Source organism: Mus caroli, unplaced genomic scaffold (genome assembly GCF_978045245.1).
Source record: "Mus caroli unplaced genomic scaffold, Mus_caroli_1 scaffold_20, whole genome shotgun sequence".
In the NCBI taxonomy this organism is placed as follows: domain Eukaryota; kingdom Metazoa; phylum Chordata; class Mammalia; order Rodentia; family Muridae; genus Mus; species Mus caroli.
This window is the reverse complement of record NW_028227275.1, coordinates 24164046-24183127: the sequence shown is the minus strand read 5'-3', so window position 1 is coordinate 24183127 and position 19082 is coordinate 24164046. Positions and strand designations below refer to the sequence as shown.

Genomic DNA, 19082 nt, shown 5'->3' with positions numbered 1-19082 from the left:
CTCACAGAGGTAGCTCCTCCGCCGGCAGCAGCTCGGCGACCCGGCGGTCCATGGACCGGAACCCTGGGCGGACCGGCAGGAACCCGGGCCGCGACCGCCGCCTCCCGGCCCCAGGCTCCTCCTCCTCGCTCCCCGCCGCCCTCTGCGGTCGCCCGCCGGCCGCGCAGCGCCACCGCGGGCCTCTGGGAGCCACGCCGGGAGGCTGTGTGGCGGGTCCGCGGCCGCCGCGGGACTGAGGCCTACTCCGCCGCCTCTCAGTGCTATTGTCCCGGGGCCTGGCCCTGAGCGGGGCTGCGGGCGAGGGCCGAGCTCGCCGGCTCCGCGGAAGATGCCGGACCAAGCCCTTCAACAGATGCTGGACAGGTAGGAGCAGCGTGGGGCCGGGAACTGCCGGCCTTCGTCCTGGGCCTGCCCATGCTGGCCTCGAGGCCCCGAGAGCGGAGATCCTGGCGTCCGCCGAGAGTTCCACCGCCCGGAGGCTGGGAGAAGGGCTCTGAGTTTGGAGGTGGCACTGGGGAGAAGAGCGGGCGAGCGGCCTGGGTCGTAGACTTAGAAACTTAGTTAAAGGAGGGAGGTCTACTTTGGCCGCCAGCCTGTTTTGGTTTTTTGTTTTGGTTTGGTTTGATTTGTTGAGGTGAAGAGGCGCATTGTTAACCCATAGTATTAGCTTCTATTTCTCCCCTTCTCCCCGGACAATGTTGTAAAGGGGTTGGCAGCGACGCCACTGGGAAGAACCCGATTATCATTCTGGAGAATGGTCCCTTGCACTTTCACAATGCAAGAATGGGCATTCCTTTTTTTAAAGCCTGGGTTTCGTTTCTCCTTCCAACTCCCCCCCCCACCCTCCCCCAATCCCATCCCTACCCCCAAACCGTAAGGTCAGAATATCCACAAGGGAGCCTTAACGGTCGGTCACACTAGAGTAGAGGTTATGGAAAACAGCCACAAGCATGCAACATTAAACACGTAGCACACTTGACGATCGTTGAGTTCCCAGACACGTTTGGGCTTGTACTGGGACCAGTTGCCCATTCCGGGGGTCTCCAGCCACTAAAACTCTTTGAAAAAATCTTCTGCACTGCCCTCTGCCGTTTAAATTCCAGCCAGTGAGTTTTTGGAAACTAAATTAAATCCACCTTTTCACCAAGGCAGCTGCTTGCTGTTCTGACCAATTGTTTGATCTAATTCATAATGTTTGAGATTGCTTGCAACTCTAAATAGACTAACTGGCCACCCACTTCAGCAGGTGATGCTCTCTATGCAGTTAAGATCCAGCTTTGAAACTTGTTAAATGAAGGCCCTCTCTTGATTGAGGTTATAGCCATTAACTACTGGGGCTGGGAGGGGGGCGTCAAAGATCCATCAGGGAAGGTAAGAAGTTACTCCCTCATAATTTATGACAGGATTTAGCCTAAATCTCTGGTACTTAGCAGCTATTCTGCTACAACTAATGAACTTGTCAGTTTCTCCAGTTGTCTAGAAGTCTGGTCACTTCTCAAGTTTTCCTTTCATTATAATTTATCATACTTGACTAGATGTGTCATACTAAATATGCCCAGAGAGATTACTGCCTGCCACACCGATTCCAGTTATATGAGACGCAATCCTTGTATTGCGTAGTTAATCATTTGCTCTGATGACATCCCACTTTCACTTTTCCTTGACGACACTTAGAAAAATTCTTCTGCCTAGATGTTGTCTTGGCTTTTCATGTATTCTTCAGAGGTTTTCACAAAAGCCAGTGAGTGCTCATGAAACATTTACAGAAACTGGGAATTCTGGCTATCCTTTTTAGAATGTACATAACTTAAAATGGTCATTTCCTCTCCCATCACCCTAGCTCACCCCCATCCTCTACCTACCGTTTTCTTCCCAAGTCCTTTCCCATTCGAGTCCCATCACCCCCTTGTTTCTGTGTGTGCTCCACTAAACTTAATTAGGATTGTTTGCATAAGCATGGGTCCAGGTTATTTACAAGAGCATGGGCGAGTTATTAGCACAACACTAAATTTACTCCCTCCTCCTCTAGCAGCAGTATCCAAAGTTCAGGGTAGGCCTGGGGCTTTGAGTCCCTCCTCTCTCCATGATGCAATAGTGTGTAGATCTTACACAGATAACCACAGGTACGGTAGGTGCGTAAGCACAAGGCCAGAAGACCAAATGCACAGCGCTCCTCATCTCACAACTCTTACATTCTTTCTGCCCCCATCCAACTGTCCCTGCCTCTGCCATACTCTGTTTATCCAATGCTGGGAGTTGAACCCAGGGCCTCATGCACGCTAGGTAAACACTGGTACAACTGAACCACATTCCTATTCCTTACTTTAACACTGATAATTATTCTGGTAACGAAGCCTTACTTGTCTACTTAGGCCCTCTACTGGTGTGTCTGAGGTCAGCTACAGTGTACTTATGTATAATACTAAATAAATCTTTGGGCCGAAGCAAGCGGGGCCGACCAGAGTAAGCAGAGATCCTAAAAATTCAATTCCCAACAACCACATGAAGGCTCACAACCATCTGTACAGCTATAGTGTAAGCACATACATTAAATAAATAAATAAATCTTTTAAAAAAAAAGGGCCTCTTGAACTTGGAAAGAAATTGTTGTGATGTCCTTTTTCTTCCTATAGCTATCCTTTACCATTAAGAAAAGGGAGTCGGCTTTTTAAAAATTGTTTGGTTTCCTCAGTTGAAAATTGAATGGTCTGAGAATATGGCTCAGAACATTCTACCTAGAATGTTTGTAATCCTGCCCTGAAGGGTAGGGGAACTATATATGAAAACACTAACACTTTGTTTTTCTAAGTTCAAGAGGTCTTAATAAACAGAAGATACTTGAAACTGTTCCTGTATGCTAGTTCACTAGTCAGGGGAAATTACTAGAAAGATGGAGTCCAAAAAAAGATAAATAAAAACAAAGTTCAGAAAATAGGTTCTGTAGTGGAAGATAAAAAACAAACCAGAAGAAAAGCTCTACTGGAAATAGATTGGTTGTTTGGCTCTGTCATTTTTACAGGACTTCTTCAATACTGCATGATAGTTCCATCCCATTAGCTAAGAGCTTCATGCAGGAAGGAGACTGGAACCCTAAAGATAAAACTTGTTTTTCTTAATTTACAGAAGTTGCTGGGTGTGTTTTGCCACCGATGAAGATGATAGAACAGCTGAATGGGTGAGACCATGCAGGTGCAGAGGATCTACTAAGTGGGTTCACCAGGCTTGTCTCCAGCGCTGGGTAGATGAAAAGCAGAGAGGAAACAGCACAGCCAGAGTGGCCTGTCCTCAGTGCAACGCCGAGTACTTAATAGTGTTTCCAAAGCTGGGTAAGGACTGATGGAAGAACAACACAGACGTGTTCACTGTTGTATTTCTGTGTGTGTGTCCCCGTAATTAAAAGCTTTTGGGGGTGGGGGGAGGAAGAGGTGAAGACTTGAGATAAGGTCTCACTCTGTATCCCTGGAATTCATGACAGTCCTCCTGCCTCATCCTCCTCAATGGCTGCCATGAGGAGCAACAACACCCAGCTCGTTGCTTGGTTGGTTGGTTGATAGGTTTTTATGTGTATGAGTGTTTTGCCTACATGACTGTATGGGCTGTGTGCATGCCTAGTGCCCAAGGAAGCCAGAAAAGGGCATTGGATCCCCTGAAGCTCGAGTGTGATGGTTGTAAGCCACCATGTGAGTGTTGGCAACTCATTCTAGTTCCTCTGCAAGAGCAGTCAATGCTCTTTACTCTGCAACTCCTTGGATTTATTTTTAAATGATTTCTTTATCTTTGCTTTTTTGTGAATTTATTTTTTCTCTCTCTAAATGTCAGACACTTATTTTGCTAACAGTTTACAATATCTTTAACAAGTCCTCAGACTTGCCTGTTTGTCAGTGTATTAACTATTTTTATTTGAGAAGAAAAGGACTTTATGACACACTATGGATGTAACTGAACAAGAGAGGTGACTTAGGGCAGGGGATTCAGCTTCATCAGTAAAGTGTTTGCCTGGCAAGCTTGGGAACCCGAGTTTCGTTTTCATAACACATGTAACCTTAGTGCTAGAGAAGCAGGAACAGGATAATCCCTGGGCTCACTGCCCAGCTAGTCTGTGCTAGCTGATCAGGCCAGTGAGAGACCCTGTCTCAAATGAGATAGATGGTCTTTCTGCGGATTACACCTGAGAGTGCATATACATTAAAGGGGGTAAGGGGTGGACATAAGGAGCACCGTTCTTTGGAGACCGTTTAAGAGAAAAAGCAGCAGTGAGTATTCCAATATTCTTTAATTCTTGTATTAAGAAACAAAAATAGAAAATTAAAGTTTTGCTTTGGGTTTGGCTATGCTAGGCACTGAACTCTGAGTCTTTCCCATTTTAGGCCAGTGTTCTTGCTCTACCACTGAGCCAATACAGTTAAATTCATTTTGAGAATTCAGCTTATATTGTAATCTTTCAGGAAAACTGCCCTCTTTTCTGGGCATTACTGGACATGAAAATAACCAGAAGTCTTTGAGAATGGGACTAGCCTGGAAAAAAGTATCACTCTGTTCATTTATAGCCATATGTTTCTGAGCTAGTATCATTTTTGTAAGGAATGTATTCCTTGCTATTCATAAAAATATTTTTTTTTCGAGAAGGGTTTCTCTGTGTAGCTCTGGCTGTCCTGGAACTCACTCTGTAGACCAAGCTGGCCTCAAACTCAGAAATCCGCCTGCCTCTGCTTCCTGATTAATACTCTTCTGGGATTAAAGGTGTGCGCCACCACGCAGGCTTAAAAATATTTTTAATATTAACCTTACCAATAACAAAGAGGTATGGAGGAGCCTGGCAGTGTTGGCGCACGCCTTTAATCTCAGCACTCTGGAGGCAGAGGCAGGCAGATTTCTGAGTTCGAGGCCAGCCTGGTCTACAAAGTGAGTTCCAGGACAACCAGGCAGGGCTATACAGAGGAACCCTGCCTCGAAAAACAAAAACAAAAAAACAAACAAAAAAACTGGCTGGAACATCTCTGTAATCCCAGCATTTGGAAGAGGAAGAAGAAGATAGAGAGTTCAAGGCCACCTTAGACTATGAGGATGTTCAAGAGTGGTCTGAGCTATCCAGTGGGACCATCACAAAGGAAACAATGACCTAAGGAGTTTTCTTTTTTCTTGTCCTTTTTATGTATACATACCAGAAAGGGGCATGGGTCCTCATTAGAGATGGTTGTGAGCCATCATGTGCTTGCTCAGAATTGAACTGAGGTCCTCTAGGAGAGCAATCAGTGCTCTTAACCACTGAGCCATCTCTCCAGTCCCAGGTATTTTCATTTTTAGTGCAAAACAATATTTTAAAACATTGTAAACAATCAGGAGGCAAACAGATATCTATGAATTTAAGGCCAGCTTTGTCTACTAGCAAGTTCCAGGACAGCCATAGCTATGTAATGAGGCATCCTTACAAAAGAAGGAAAAAGAACTTTTTAAAATAGGTGGGTGGACAGATGGCTCAGTGCTCAGGTGTGCTGGCTGCTCTTGGCTGAGGAGAACCTGAGTTTGAGTCTCAGAACCTGTGTTGGACAACTCACAGCTCTAACTTGAGCTCCTGAGGATTTGATACCCCCTTCTGACCTTCTCAGGCACACACACAAGTAAGTAATCTTTAAAAATCATTCAGCCTTAGCCTTTGGATGGAAGTACAAGATTTGAAGGTTTGTGGAACCACACCCAGCTCCACTGAATCTAAATCACTGCTGTAGCAGTTATGTTTGTAATGTCTTGAGGCAAAACTGATTACTCCTTTTTGAGTAGCCTAATATGTTTACCTAAAAATTTTGGTTTGATTTTTGTCACTTATATTTGAAATGCGAAAACTTAAATTTACCTAGAATATTAGGATGTTTCTGTCTTTGTAAGAATCTTTGTTATTTAAGAGAATTCACAATAAGCTTTTTTTTTAATTAAAAAAAAAAAGCTTTTCTAGTACCCTTTAAATTATTAGATTTCTAAAAGTTGGTGTTGATTCAAAGCTTCGGGTGCCATCCATTGTGTAATGGATGTACTGTTGAAAGTGCCGGGCCCACCCAGCCATTGAAAATTGAATGACGTGGAGTGGGGAGCCGGGGTGTTGTTTAGTGGCAGAACACATGCTTGGCATGGGTGGGATCCTGAGTTTAATCATCAGTCAGTGCCGAACGCTAACACGTCGTGTCTAAAGTCCTGAACCTTTGTGTCCTTAGGGAACTGGTATTGAGCATTTATTCATGCTTTCTCTTTCCTATTAGGACAGGAGTTTTTAAGGGCTAGGATTTTGTCTCCTCCAACACTCCAAAGCTCTTTGTGTTGTTACCTGGTGCTATTTTTCCTAAAATTATGATCCCCTACCCCCATCCCCTGGTCATGAGACAACTTCACCAAGTTCCTGATTAGCACACAGAATTGGGGATTTACCATTCAGAGGATTTCGGAAAAAAAAATTTTAACAAAAGACTTGCCTTAGATAATCTTTTGTTTGTAGAAATATCTCCTCTGGCTACCATTTTATCATAAAGGTATGTTTGATACTAAGTATTTATTTCTTCCTTCCAAATATTAAAACAACCTTAGACTGGTCTCTCAGGAGTAATGAAAGATTTGGGTGAAATAAAATTAAGATAAAAGACAAGACAAGAATCATGTCAGGAAATATCTAGATCTAAGTAAATCAGCTAATTCCTTAATTTTTCTAGGCATGTGTTTTACCTATAACCCAAGGGATAGTCACAAAATTTCCAAAAGAAAGTATAAGAATTTGGGGATTTTGTAAAATTAAAAAATTCACACCAGATAATTAATCAGGAAAGTTTAGCATATTTTCTATAGTTTATCAGAAAAACAATTCAGACATCTAGGCTATTGTTCATGGTCTAATAAATAAAAGTAATTGTGGCCTGCCATTTAGGAATTCTTTTCACCCAAGTACATATGGCTTTTATATAAATTATATCACCGAACTACCAATAGTTTCATTTACTATATACATACTTTAAGAGAAATTCAGTTAAACAAATACTTGGGGATAATAAGAATTTGGAATATATCAGTAAGTAAATCAGATCTTTCCCTTTTTGAGTCTGTTTCAATACAGGAATAAGCAGGTCTCTTCTATAAATATAAATATGTTTAAACTCTGCAGCTGGCCATTTTTCAGTAAAACATTAGTTACAAAAATAGCTGTTGGATTTGGCCAAGGGCCAGTGGTTCTCCAACCATTGTTCTAATACTGAAAATAGATAAGGAAAGTATGTTCTGCCATGAAACTGCTTTAGGAAAAAAAGAAATACCATGAAGAAGAAAATGTGGTGTGGTAGGAATTGGCAGAGGGAACTTTATTGAAGTAAAGACAGAATCAGCAAAGGAAACTGAAAATTGAGTAATGAAATGCTCTGGATCAAGAAAAACCAACCATATGTCAGAAAGAAAATATGTCATATGTAGCTGCTAGTATAACTAAATGGGACTGAGATTAGACCACTGAATTTAGATAAGTGGAGGTTGTCAGTGATACCAAGGAATAGCTTGGGTGGAATAGGTTCATGGAAAAATTAGATAATTATTCAAATATTTTACTCAGAGGAAGCAAGGAAAGGGAATAGTAGGACAGAAAGGATCAAAAGGTTTTAGTAGGCTGATGCCTTTAGTCCCAGCACTGGGCAGGTAACTCAGGCCAACCTTTGTGAGTTCAAGGACAGTCTGAGCTACTCAGTAAGATCGTATCTCTAAAGACTTTAAGGGGGTTGGTGAAAAAATTCAGCAGATAAGGACGCTTGCCTCAGGCCTGCTCATCCTTGGACAACCTGGTAACGGGAGAAACCCAGCTCCTCAAGTGTCCCCTGTCCTCCTTGGAGCACTGCCTACCCCAGACAGTGTAGTAACATTTCTATCATGATTGTCTGAGAGAAAAAGCTGTGGAGGAAGGGATTGGTGGAGGAGAATGGGAAGAGAACAACTGGAGCGCTGACCTGAGTGAGTGAGTGAGTGAGTGAGTGAGTGAGTGAGTGAGGAGGAGATAAGTGTGCTTTACAAGTGAGTGGCTGGGTTTTGAGATGTGCACTGTTGATCGTGGAGCTGTGCAAAGGAGGAACTTTGTAGATCTTGTTGTTCATAACAAAATTCAAAATCGGAGCTTTTATTATGTAACCCTGGTTTCTAGCTTCCAGTGCCGTCATCTGGATCTTAAAAAGCTCACTAAGATGAAATGTGTTGTGTCTTCTGAGGAAGTGATAAATCTAGCTGTCTTAGGTAGATTGAGATTAGATGATGCACACAGTACCGATAGCATGGCACTTGGTGGCCTACAAGACAAATGCTAGTAGAGGTTATAAAGTTAGAAAGCACTAAATTAAGCTTACTCTATCTCTTTGGCCCCCAAAGATATCTTATTGGGTTTTGGGGGGAGGGTTGGATTGGTTTTTCAGATTTTTTAATTTAGTTTTACTAAATTACTTATTAACTTTACCTGCTCACTGGCTCCCTCCCCAATACTTTATTATTTTAAATGTTAAGTTATAGCTTGCAAATGATGAGTAGCTACATTGGAGCCAGAAGGCCTTCAGCATCTCTCCTCATGCTCTCTTTACTTCACAGCCACTGTTTACAGTGGCAGGCTCTAGAAGCCAGTAGGGAGTTTTGATCAGGGGCTTCAAAGGATACATTTTTCCCCCTTGGATGTTTAGTTATTCCATCATCAAATTACTATGCTAGTTTCTTTGCACAATGATGGTAACTGCTTTTGTTTCTAGCATTGTTTAGATTGAAGGCTCCAAGAAAGCAAGTGATAGAGAGTTCATACATTTCTAAGAAAATGTCTAAAATAACAGTTTGTCTATAAAGGTATTCAATAAATACAGTAACTTAGCCAACAAGTTACATATACATCTGGTTAAATGCAGATGTCAGTTCCTTGGTTTTGTTTTGAACAAATCTAAGACACTTTTTCTTCTCTGGAAAATTCCAGAGCTAAATTAAATTGGACTTAATTGCAAGTAAAATACCTCCAAAAATAGTAAGCATTTAATTAAGAATTGGCACATGTAGCTGTTGAAATATTATAAATACTGGCATCATAATTTTGTTTGTTGGTTTGGTTTGGTTTGGTTTTTTGAGACAGGGTTTCTCTGTGTAGCCCTGGCTGTCCTGGAACTTACTCTGTAGACCAGGCTGGCCTCGAACTCAGAAATCCGCCTGCCTCTGCCTCCCAAGTGCTGGGATTAAAGGCATGTGCCACCACCGCCCAGGCATAATTTTTTTTTAAAAGCTTGTTAGAAGCCAGGCATGGCGGCACATATGTAATTTCAGTTTCAGAGGGCCCAACACACACTCCTATGACTAAAGAAGTCTAAAAGTACCTGTTGTTTTAACAACTAATTTTAGCTCATCTAACTTCATACAAATGTTTTAGCTATAGAAAATATTGAAGAAGTCATTTTAAAGCCCTACCTTATGTTGAAACTTTTCTCTTTATATTGTAGGTCCAGTCGTTTATGTCTTGGATCTTGCAGATAGACTGATCTCAAAAGCTTGCCCTTTTGCTGCAGCAGGAATAATGGTTGGATCTATCTATTGGACAGCCGTGACTTACGGAGCAGTGACAGTGATGCAGGTTCACCATTCTCTATTCAGTGACACTACTTTTGATGTGAAGGTCTATTATATATTTGCTAGGAGTTTTAAAATGTATTGTTTTAAATAGTGATGCTATCATGATTAAAGAATAAGAATTTATATAAAAAGGAGACTAGAGCTGACCAAATGGCTTAGCGTGTAGAGATGCTTGCCACAGAACCTAATGACCAAGTTAAGTCCCCAACACTCACATGATAAAAAGTGACTCCCAAAAGAAATTGTTCTCTGAACTTGCACATGAGCTGTAGCATGCCCCATCTCTGATAGCATGCACATAGTAAATAGTGCTGCACAAAGCTGGCTAGTGAAAAGGTCTCCTCCCCCTGTCCTTCATTTGCCTAGGCCTCCCCCCCATCACCTTTTCAGATAGGCACTAGAGCTAATTTCATACTAAACTGCACTGTTTCGTAATGAATCTTGATCTTTTCACATAACTATAGAGATCTGCAAGCATTCTGTGTATATAATTACAGCATGTTATTAGCCATTCTGTTTTTATTTTTAGGTAGGTCTCAGTATTTGGCTTCAAACAATGTGTACATAAATGAAATGCTAGAGAACAGTTACATAATTATGTAATAAATATGAATCAAATGCAAATCTCCGTAAACATTTTATAACTCAGTAAAGGGAATTTATAGTTGTTATTATAAGTCCTAATCTGGTACTTGAAAGTTTAAGTTATTTGAATTCATAGAGTGGAAGTATTAATATCATGTAAGCAAGAAAACACAAGTTACAAATATATATTTTGCATAACTGTTTAGAAATCACCTTTGTATGCACCGCTTTAGTTGATGCGTTTATTCTAGGAGTGAGTGATTAGCTGGAACAGTAGCTAGGTACTATGTAACTTAATGGTTTGGGAGGACATTTTTACCTAAGCATGCATATGGGTATGTAAGCATAGTTTTTCATGGTAAAAAAATCTAAGTAGCTTGAAAATCAGAAGCAAGACAGAAATATATATTACTTCTGTTCCTTCACATTATACTGGATATTCTATTATTCCATACAACACTTTATTTATTTCTATGCAGCATTTTTGTAAAGATTTATTTATTTTATATAATGTGAGTACACTGTCACTGTCGTCAGACACACCAGAAGAGGGCATTGGATCCCATTACAGATGGTTGTGACCACTATGTGGTTCTTGAGAATTGAACTCAGAACATCTGAAAGAGTAGTCAGTGCTCTTAACCTCTGAGCTCTCTATGCAGCCCTCTATACAGCATCTTTAGAGGCAGTTATCTGAGCATTTGATAGGGAGTATGTTCCAATAAATCAGTATTTAGAATTTTCTTTTTTTGTTTGTTTTTGTTTTGTGTTTGTATGTGTGTGTGTGTCTCCCCAGGAGTACAGACTAGTTGATTTGTAGCCCAGAACTTCAGAACTTTGTTTCCACCTCCATCTTACCAAGTCATAATAGTGATGGCTGATGTTGCTTGTGGACTTGACAGGAACTAGCCACTAAAATACAAACCTCTGGGCATTTCTGTGAGGGATTCTCTAGACTAGGTTAGTTGAGATGGGAACACATACCTTCAATGTGGGGCAACACCAGTCCTTGAAATGGGGTTCTGGATTGTATAAAAAGAAGAAAAGGAGCTGAGTAGCAATCATTCTCTCTGCCTCCTGCCTGTTGCCTGCCTTGCACTCAGGTGCTTCAGACTCCAGTCAACATGCCCTTCCTACTATGCTGAGCTGTATCTCAACCTGTGAGCTAGAGAACCCCATAAGTGCTTTTGTTGGTATTTAATCACAACTAAAAATAGCTAATACAGCCACCATGCCCAGTTTATATGATAGACCAACTGAGCTATATACATACCCTTCCCTAGGACTTGCCGTTGCCAGGGACTTACCCTTACACTCTTCAGTTTGCTGTGAACTCTGGAGTTAATATAAATCACTAGGCACATCACTGTGCAGTCTTGTTAATTGCCATTACTTCTCCATGTCTCCAGTCTTAGTTATGGGATCTGAATGAGATTTTTCACTTGGTTTTGTGTTTGTTGGGTGTTGGTTTGTTTGTTTGTCTAGCTGATCTCGAACTCAACAGAGATAGCTCTATATACCACTACTTCCCAAGTGCTGGGTTGGGGGATCTGTTTGTGTTTTGATTGAAGATCCCACTCTTATGTAGTCCTGGCTATTCTAGAACTTCCTATGTAGATCAGATTGGTCTCAAACTCAGAGCCCCTGCCTTTGCCACGTTCAAATCAGATCAAGTGCTGGTACTAAAAGAATATGCCACCACACCTGCCTCCCGCTTTTTTATTCTTTAAACAGTGTCTTTACTTAAATTCCTTATCCTCCTACCTTATCCTCTCAAGTACTAAGGTTACAGCTTTGGGGCACCACTTGACAAAATTGTAGTTTAAAAAAAAGTGTACAGGTTTCACTGTGGCATTTCATGCACATATGTCATATTTTGTTCTTAGCCCACTTCCCTACTACCTTTCCCTTCCCCCTCTCGCCTGTCTTGCTGAATCTCTTCTTTCCTACAAGGAGACCTCTCCTAGTTTCCTGTCAAATAGATGTTCTGTTGACCTTACCACCACCAACTTCTACCCTCTTTAAAGACCTTCTCACAGTCCCCCTTTTAATTCCATAACAAAAACACACACAATACATACACAGATTTAAATCTAGATTCTGCATAGACTAGGAAACAGCAGTATTTTATATGTCTGCTTTACTTTGTCTAACATAACAATTGCCAGTTTTGTCTATTTTCTGTAGATATCACTGGGGTGCTGGATACAATGTCATTGTTTATGTGCACCACGGTCACTTTATCCATGGGGATGAGGTAGACTTTCAGAGCAGCTTTGATTTGATGTGTTAACAATGTTGAACACCTTTTTAAATATTGATATGTATTGGACATTTGTATTTCTTCCTTCAAGAAGTATTACTTGGTTCATTAGCCCATTTAGGGGTTAGAAAAAACTCCATTCACAAGAGCTTAAAAAATACACTATTTAAAAATAAACGTAACTTTGGACCATTAAAAAAAAGATAATGAAGGGTCTAGAGTCTAGATGGTTCAGTGATTAATAATGCTGCTCTTTCAAAGGACCTGGGTTAAATTACTAGCATCCACCTGGCATCTCACAGCTGTCTGTAACAGTAGTTCCAGGTAATGCAATTCCTTATTCAGGCATCAGGCATGCACATGATTGGCAAATGCCATACACATAAAATAAAAAAAAAAAAAAAAAAAATACTGGAATCTAGAAAGACTCCCTTACTCATGGATTGGCAGGGTTAATACATAAATGTCTGTATTATCAAAATCAGACTATAGGTGCAACATAATCTGCATCAAGTTCCATTGTCTTCACAGAGCTAGAGAAGGCAATCCTGAAATTCATAAGCACTAAAAGACCCTCGATAGCTAAAACAATGCTAAGTGGAAAGAGCTATGGTGGATATATCACTGTACCTGGTCTCAACCAGAGGTATTGGGTCACACCTTTAATCCCAGCATTATGAGAGTTCCAGGCCAGCAAGAGTTATGTGGTAAGACCCTATCTCCAAAACAAACAAACTAAATTAATCTCAAACTTACCTCAGAGCCATAGTAATAATACTATGATCCTGGCACAAAAAAAAAAAACAAAAAACAGATATGTAGACCAGTGGAATAGAATAAAGAACATAGACGCTTGTATACACAGCTATATCCTCCTAATTTTCAACAATAATGTCAGAAACATGCATTGATTTAGATGTGATGTCCAGCGTGTATAACCCCACTGTTTGAGTAGAAGCAGGAAGATCTAGTGTTTAAGGTCAGCCCCACATACATAGTGAGTTTGAAACAGCTAGCTTGGGATATATGGTACTATGTCTCAAACAAAAACATACATTGAGGAGAAAAATCCAGCTTTTCAAATAGTGTGAAGAAAACAGGGTATCCGCTTGAAGGAGAGTGGAACTAAATCTAAGTCTGTCAGCTCATACAAAAAAAAAACCAATTCAGAGTGGATCAAGGGCCTTTAGTAAACCATAGGTAAAACTCTTAGAGGTATAGACAAGAATTCCCCCAGAAGGACTCTAGAAGCACAGGAATTGACAAATGAAATTACATTAAATTTACATTTCTAACAGCAGAGGATACAATCGCCACAGTGAAGATAAAGTGAGTCTCAGCATATAGAGAGAACAGTGGAAATTTTTCATTTGCATTTTTCAATTTTAAAAATACTTTTGTTTATGTGTGTATGCATTTTGTATAGGCCTATTTGCTGGTAGAAGTCGGATGACAACTACTGAGAGCCAGTTCTCCTGTCTCCTTTTAGAATCCTATGATCAAACCTCAGCTCTCTGCAAGTCCCTCTACCAATGAGCATCCACCCATCCTCTGTATGAATTTTTATTGAAAAGACAGAATATTATTAACTCACCCAACACTGGAATGACCACCTTATAAGTATTGATGCATTTAAATTCTACAAACAATGATGTACTGTAAATAACCTTGTTCTTAGTTTACTGACTTAGGGGATTGATTGTGTCGTGTGTCACATAGTAAAGACACAACATTAGGCCCGCCCTCTAGGGTAAAAATCACCTCCGTAAACACTGAAGTTTTGCCGGGCGTGGTGGCGCACGCCTTTAATCCCAGCACTCGGGAGGCAGAGGCAGGCGGATTTCTGAGTTCGAGGCCAGCCTGGTCTACAAAGTGAGTGCCAGGACAGCCAGGGCTACACAGAGAAACCCTGTCTCGAAAAAAAAAAAAAAAAAAAAAAAAAAAACACTGAAGTTTTTTACCTTATTTGAGACAATCTTTTGAACATCTAAATAGCAAGAAGCTAGGAGTTACTAGGCATGTGCCATTACAGTTAGGCCTCACACATGCAAAGCGCATACTGAGGCTGCTGAACTACACCCTCAGCTACTGGCTGTGGTGTGGGCCATCAAATTGAGGACTGGAAGTACAGGACAGATCTCCCACACTGTGTGCTGGTGCATGCCTTTGTTTGATAAGGAAACTACAGTCTCCGTGCTTTTCTCCTCACCACAGACTCAGGGAGAATGGGTATCTCAGGCTTCTTGTCTCAGCTCTCAGCGTACTTAATATGCTCAGTGAACACATCCATTCTCTCTGACAAGAATCTTGCCCTTAACTGCTTGTTTACAGGGACGCCCAAAGCATGCTAGCTAGAGAACATTGTAAACTTTCGGTTTTGCTGTGGTAACGCTTGAGAATTCCTTTTGGTACAGTGCCCGTTGTTCCCTTGATGGTCTGGTAGATTCAGATGTTATGTAGCCAGAGGATACCTCTGTTTCTTAAACAGTCTAGAGAACATACAGTGGGGGCCTTTCCTCTTTCCCTTTGTGTTTGTCATTGTGGCCAGTTACTGGAAGATGGCTGCCGCACTGAAGAGCAGTGTGTGCCTTTAATCCCAGGAGTTGGAAGGCAAAAGCAGGTAGATCTCTTTTAGTTTGGGGCCATCCTGATCTATATGGTGAGTTCCAGACCATCCAGGGCTACACAGTGAGACCCTATCTCAAAAAGTTAAATAACAAAACTCAACCGTCCCTTCACGACTCTGTTGAGATATAATCAGTGCATTTTTGTAAAGTTCTTTTATCCCAACATAAAATTAAACAGCTTGCAGATTTGCACCACCTTAGATGGTGATTTTGTATTTCATTTTATTTGAGGCAGGGTCTCAGTGTGTAACCCTGGCTGACAGAGCTATGTAGTCTAGGCTGTTCTCACAGTCATGGAGATCTACCTGCCTCAGTGTTCTGAGTACTGGGACTAACGGCATGTTATGGGTGACCTTCCTTCCTTCCTTCCTTTTCCTTTTTTTTTTTTTTAATTTTTTTGTTTGAGGTTTGTATATGTACCAACTATATGTAGGGCCTGCCAAGGCCAGCCCAGCTTGTCAGATCCCTGGGAACTACAGTTACCCTAAGTGGCTGTGAGTTGCCACATGGGCGCCGAGACTTGAACCCAGGTCTACTGTAAGAGCAGCTAATGTTCCTAACCACTGAACCATCTCTACATCACCAGTATTACTTTTTATAAATAATCTAAGACTAATAGCTTTCAGGCTTTTGTTTCTGTGTTTTGAAACTAAATGTGCCTTAAAAAATGAATGGAATATGTACTTAAACATGTACCCCTGCTTTAGATAAGAAAGTAACTGTACCAAATGCTGTCTGCTTCCCAGGTTGTAGGCCATAAAGAAGGGCTGGATGTTATGGAGCGAGCTGACCCGTTATTTCTTTTGATTGGACTTCCTACTATTCCTGTCATGCTGATCCTAGGCAAAATGATTCGCTGGGAGGACTATGTGCTTAGACTATGGCGCAAATACTCAAATAAACTACAAATCTTGAACAGTATATTTCCAGGTAAGGTCCTGAGTTGTGGCTATATAAAGTGCATGTTGGATTGATGTTTAGAAGAGCCAACACAGGATTTTAAAAAAAATATTTAAAGCTTTTTTTTTTTTAAGCTATTCCTAAGATTTAAGCTTTAGTTCTAACGTAATGCTTCCCCTCTAGGGATTGGTTGTCCTGTTCCTCGAATTCCAGCTGAAGCTAATCCTTTAGCAGATCACGTCTCTGCTACCAGAATTTTGTGTGGAGCCCTTGTCTTTCCTACTATTGCGACAATAGTTGGTAAACTGATGTTCAGTAGTGTTAACTCAAATTTACAAAGGACAATCTTGGTAAGATGGATTTAATATTACTTGTTTCAAGTAGTATACAGATGAGAGCTAACTATTTGTATTTAAAGGGAGAGATGTTATGTAGGGGCTCTGTCTGCTCCCTCCATCAACCCCCACTGTCAGCATAGCTTGAGAGAAATTAAAAAAAGAAAAGAAAGCAGGTCCTGCTGCCAGTCTAGCCTCCTGGACCCTCTGTGGGTACCTTCTCTTCTGGACTATGCTCTGGGTTCAGTCCCCGGGACCAGCATCATAAATAAACAACTGACATGAAACTGGCTCATACTGTTGCCTGTCATCCTGTTTGCCCTCCTTGGTTGCAGCCCATAGTGCCTGGCATTCTCCTCTCTCTCAGTGTGTAGAACTCCATGGGAAGAAGGCTACACAAGTGATGTAGGGACAGGGCCTCTTCCTCTGCTACTTGAAGTCTGCTTCTTTCCCAACCTCTGCCCTCACAGAAGAGAATGTTTCACTTGTAATTATCAGCATTTACTTGGCTTCAAATCCTGTCTTTTGTGATAGGTGTAAAATTCTTTTTCTTGTTTATCTGATCCTGCATTATAAAAACATTAATTTCCCTTTTTATTTTAGGGTGGAATTGCTTTTGTTGCCATAAAAGGAGCATTTAAGGTTTACTTCAAACAGCAGCAATATTTACGTCAGGCACACCGCAAAATCCTAAATTATCCAGAGCAAGAAGAAGCATAAAACTGACTTCTGGTTGTTCTGAGGCCTCTCATCCTGACGAGTCTGTTGTGTTCTGATTCCATCATTAATGCGCTAGTGGAGACTTGTGACGCTGCTCCTATATTCTAAGAGATACAATAAAGCACGCAGGGCCGGGCAAAGCCTCCCAGTAATCACGGAACCTAAGGACACGCGTCAGCTCTGTCATTTGTATGTTCTACTTTTATGGCAGTCGGCTAAACCATTATTTTAGCATGGTAAACCTGGGTTTGTTCATATTTTTCCAGACAAGAATGTAAAGATAAAACTGTACAAATATTAAAAGTGGACATGTTTTATTCTGACGCCTCTTTTGTATATACTCAGTTCAGTGTTTTCTTAGGAATAGCAACTCGATGAAGGAACTGTGAGGACTTTTCTCACTGGTGTAATTTGATTACATGCTACAAAGGAGCCTCTGTTAACATGAGGAAATGTAAACTAGTTCTGAATAAATAACAAACCCAGAAATGTATGTCAGCATTGAAGTGATTATCTGCACAAAAGAGATTTTGTTTTCTTTCCTAAACCCATGTGACATCTCAGATGTGAAGGGTCAGTTTCCAGGGCTTCCAAAGCACTTTTTCACTATTAAACTTTATTTATGCAATGTTGACATCTCATAGTTCATAGTGTACTTTTGACTCGTAGTCGTCCTGTGTGTGTGTGGTGTGAGGGTGTGTGTGGGGGGGGGGGGGGGACTTCAGAAAGAAGGTAGGAGGGAGGGAAGCAGAGGATACTGATAGGGAAATGAGGTGGAAGGCCCTTTTATCCCTTGGTATGTTTTTAAATTTGTATTTCTACAAATTAGAGCTGCTGATTCATAGGTTAAGCAGAGAACAACTTGCAAAAAAAATGATAATAAAATTATTGGGTTTCTGTTGATTCCATTACTCAGATATTTGTTAACTGGCTCCCATTTACCTAGTCACTGTGCGGGTGCTGTGGGATAGAGTGGGGGAACAAGACAGAGTCTGCAGTCTAATAGAACAAGCACTGATTGAACCCAAGGCAGCTCTTAAATATCAGTCAGTGAGGTAATTATGGAGTATTGATCAGGGTCATTGGTTTCCACTTTATCTGCTTATAGGATAGCTGATACTGGTTTTAGGGTATCTTGTTTTTAAATCAGGGTCTCTAGCATAGCTAACCTCAGACTTCCTGTGTATCTGAAGATGGCCTTGAGCTCCTGATCCCTGAGCCTCCTAACTGCAGGTGAGCCCACAACACCTGCTTTTCTAACTTAATGCTGTGGGTTGAACCTAGGGCCTTATGCATGCTAGGTATACACTACCAATTACACTACATCACCAGCCCTCCTTTGAGATTTTAATTGCCATATTAAGGGGGCGATCTCCTTACCAGTCATTGTTTAACTAGTTTTATATTCATTGTTCAAAAGCAATTATTTAGGTCATGTTTAATAGTGACCGTTACAATGTTCAGCAATCTGAATGTTCTTTTCACTTATTTTCATTGATTAAAATGAAAATTTTTAAAGTTTAAAACATAATGCTGTTCACAGTATATGATGCATGATAATGTTCCCCCTTTCTGAGAAATGGATACTTCAATTTAGAAGTGTAACAAGTATAGATTGAGCTGTGTTAGATTGTAAATAAATATTTTAGTAAAGACCCGTATCTTTCTCTAGGTTGATTATCTCAGTTTTGAGTTTTACGGTGTCTGTGGGAATGACTCTTGAACATCCAGAGTTGTAATTATCTAGGGTATAAGGGGCAATTTGACTGAGTTAACCTTAACACTGCTGTAATTCTGTAGAGAAAATGTGAACCCTGATTATATATAAAAATAACTAAGATCTACAGGTGTAATTATGAAATTGGCTTCTATCATTGCCAGTGTGAATATATATATATATTCTGACATTTCCTGGATACTCCTGTTAAGTTGAGCAGCTTTTACACAGCCACAGCGCTCAGCTCCCTGTGTACTACTTTAATGTCCGGGCGGGGTGGGGGTGGGGTAGCTGCCTGGATCGATCTATTGGTATCAAGGCCTGTGAAG

General features: G+C 41.0%; 2 protein-coding genes across 3 annotated transcripts in view; one reads left to right on the top strand and one right to left on the bottom strand.

The window, feature by feature from the left end:
• The window catches only part of Cpeb3 (cytoplasmic polyadenylation element binding protein 3), a 184791-nt gene extending 184691 nt beyond the window's left edge, over positions 1-100 (bottom strand). Inside the window, exon 1 of the mRNA XM_029472535.2 lies at positions 1-100. The gene's annotated coding sequence lies outside the window, so the exon portion shown is untranslated.
• Marchf5 (membrane associated ring-CH-type finger 5) lies at positions 1-17670 on the top strand. 2 transcript variants are annotated; one of them, XM_021152384.3, is made up of 6 exons: positions 1-363; positions 3124-3326; positions 9477-9649; positions 15828-16011; positions 16165-16331; positions 16920-17670. In XM_021152384.3, the coding sequence occupies exons 1-6, from the start codon at positions 329-331 to the stop codon at positions 17034-17036; spliced, it is 879 nt and encodes a 292-aa protein (XP_021008043.1). In that variant the 5' UTR covers positions 1-328; the 3' UTR covers positions 17037-17670. The 2 variants fall into 2 exon arrangements, with proteins under 2 accessions (XP_021008043.1, XP_021008044.1); XM_021152385.3 differs by having other exon boundaries at positions 2-363; positions 9477-9607.
• Positions 17671-19082: the final 1412 nt, after the last annotated feature.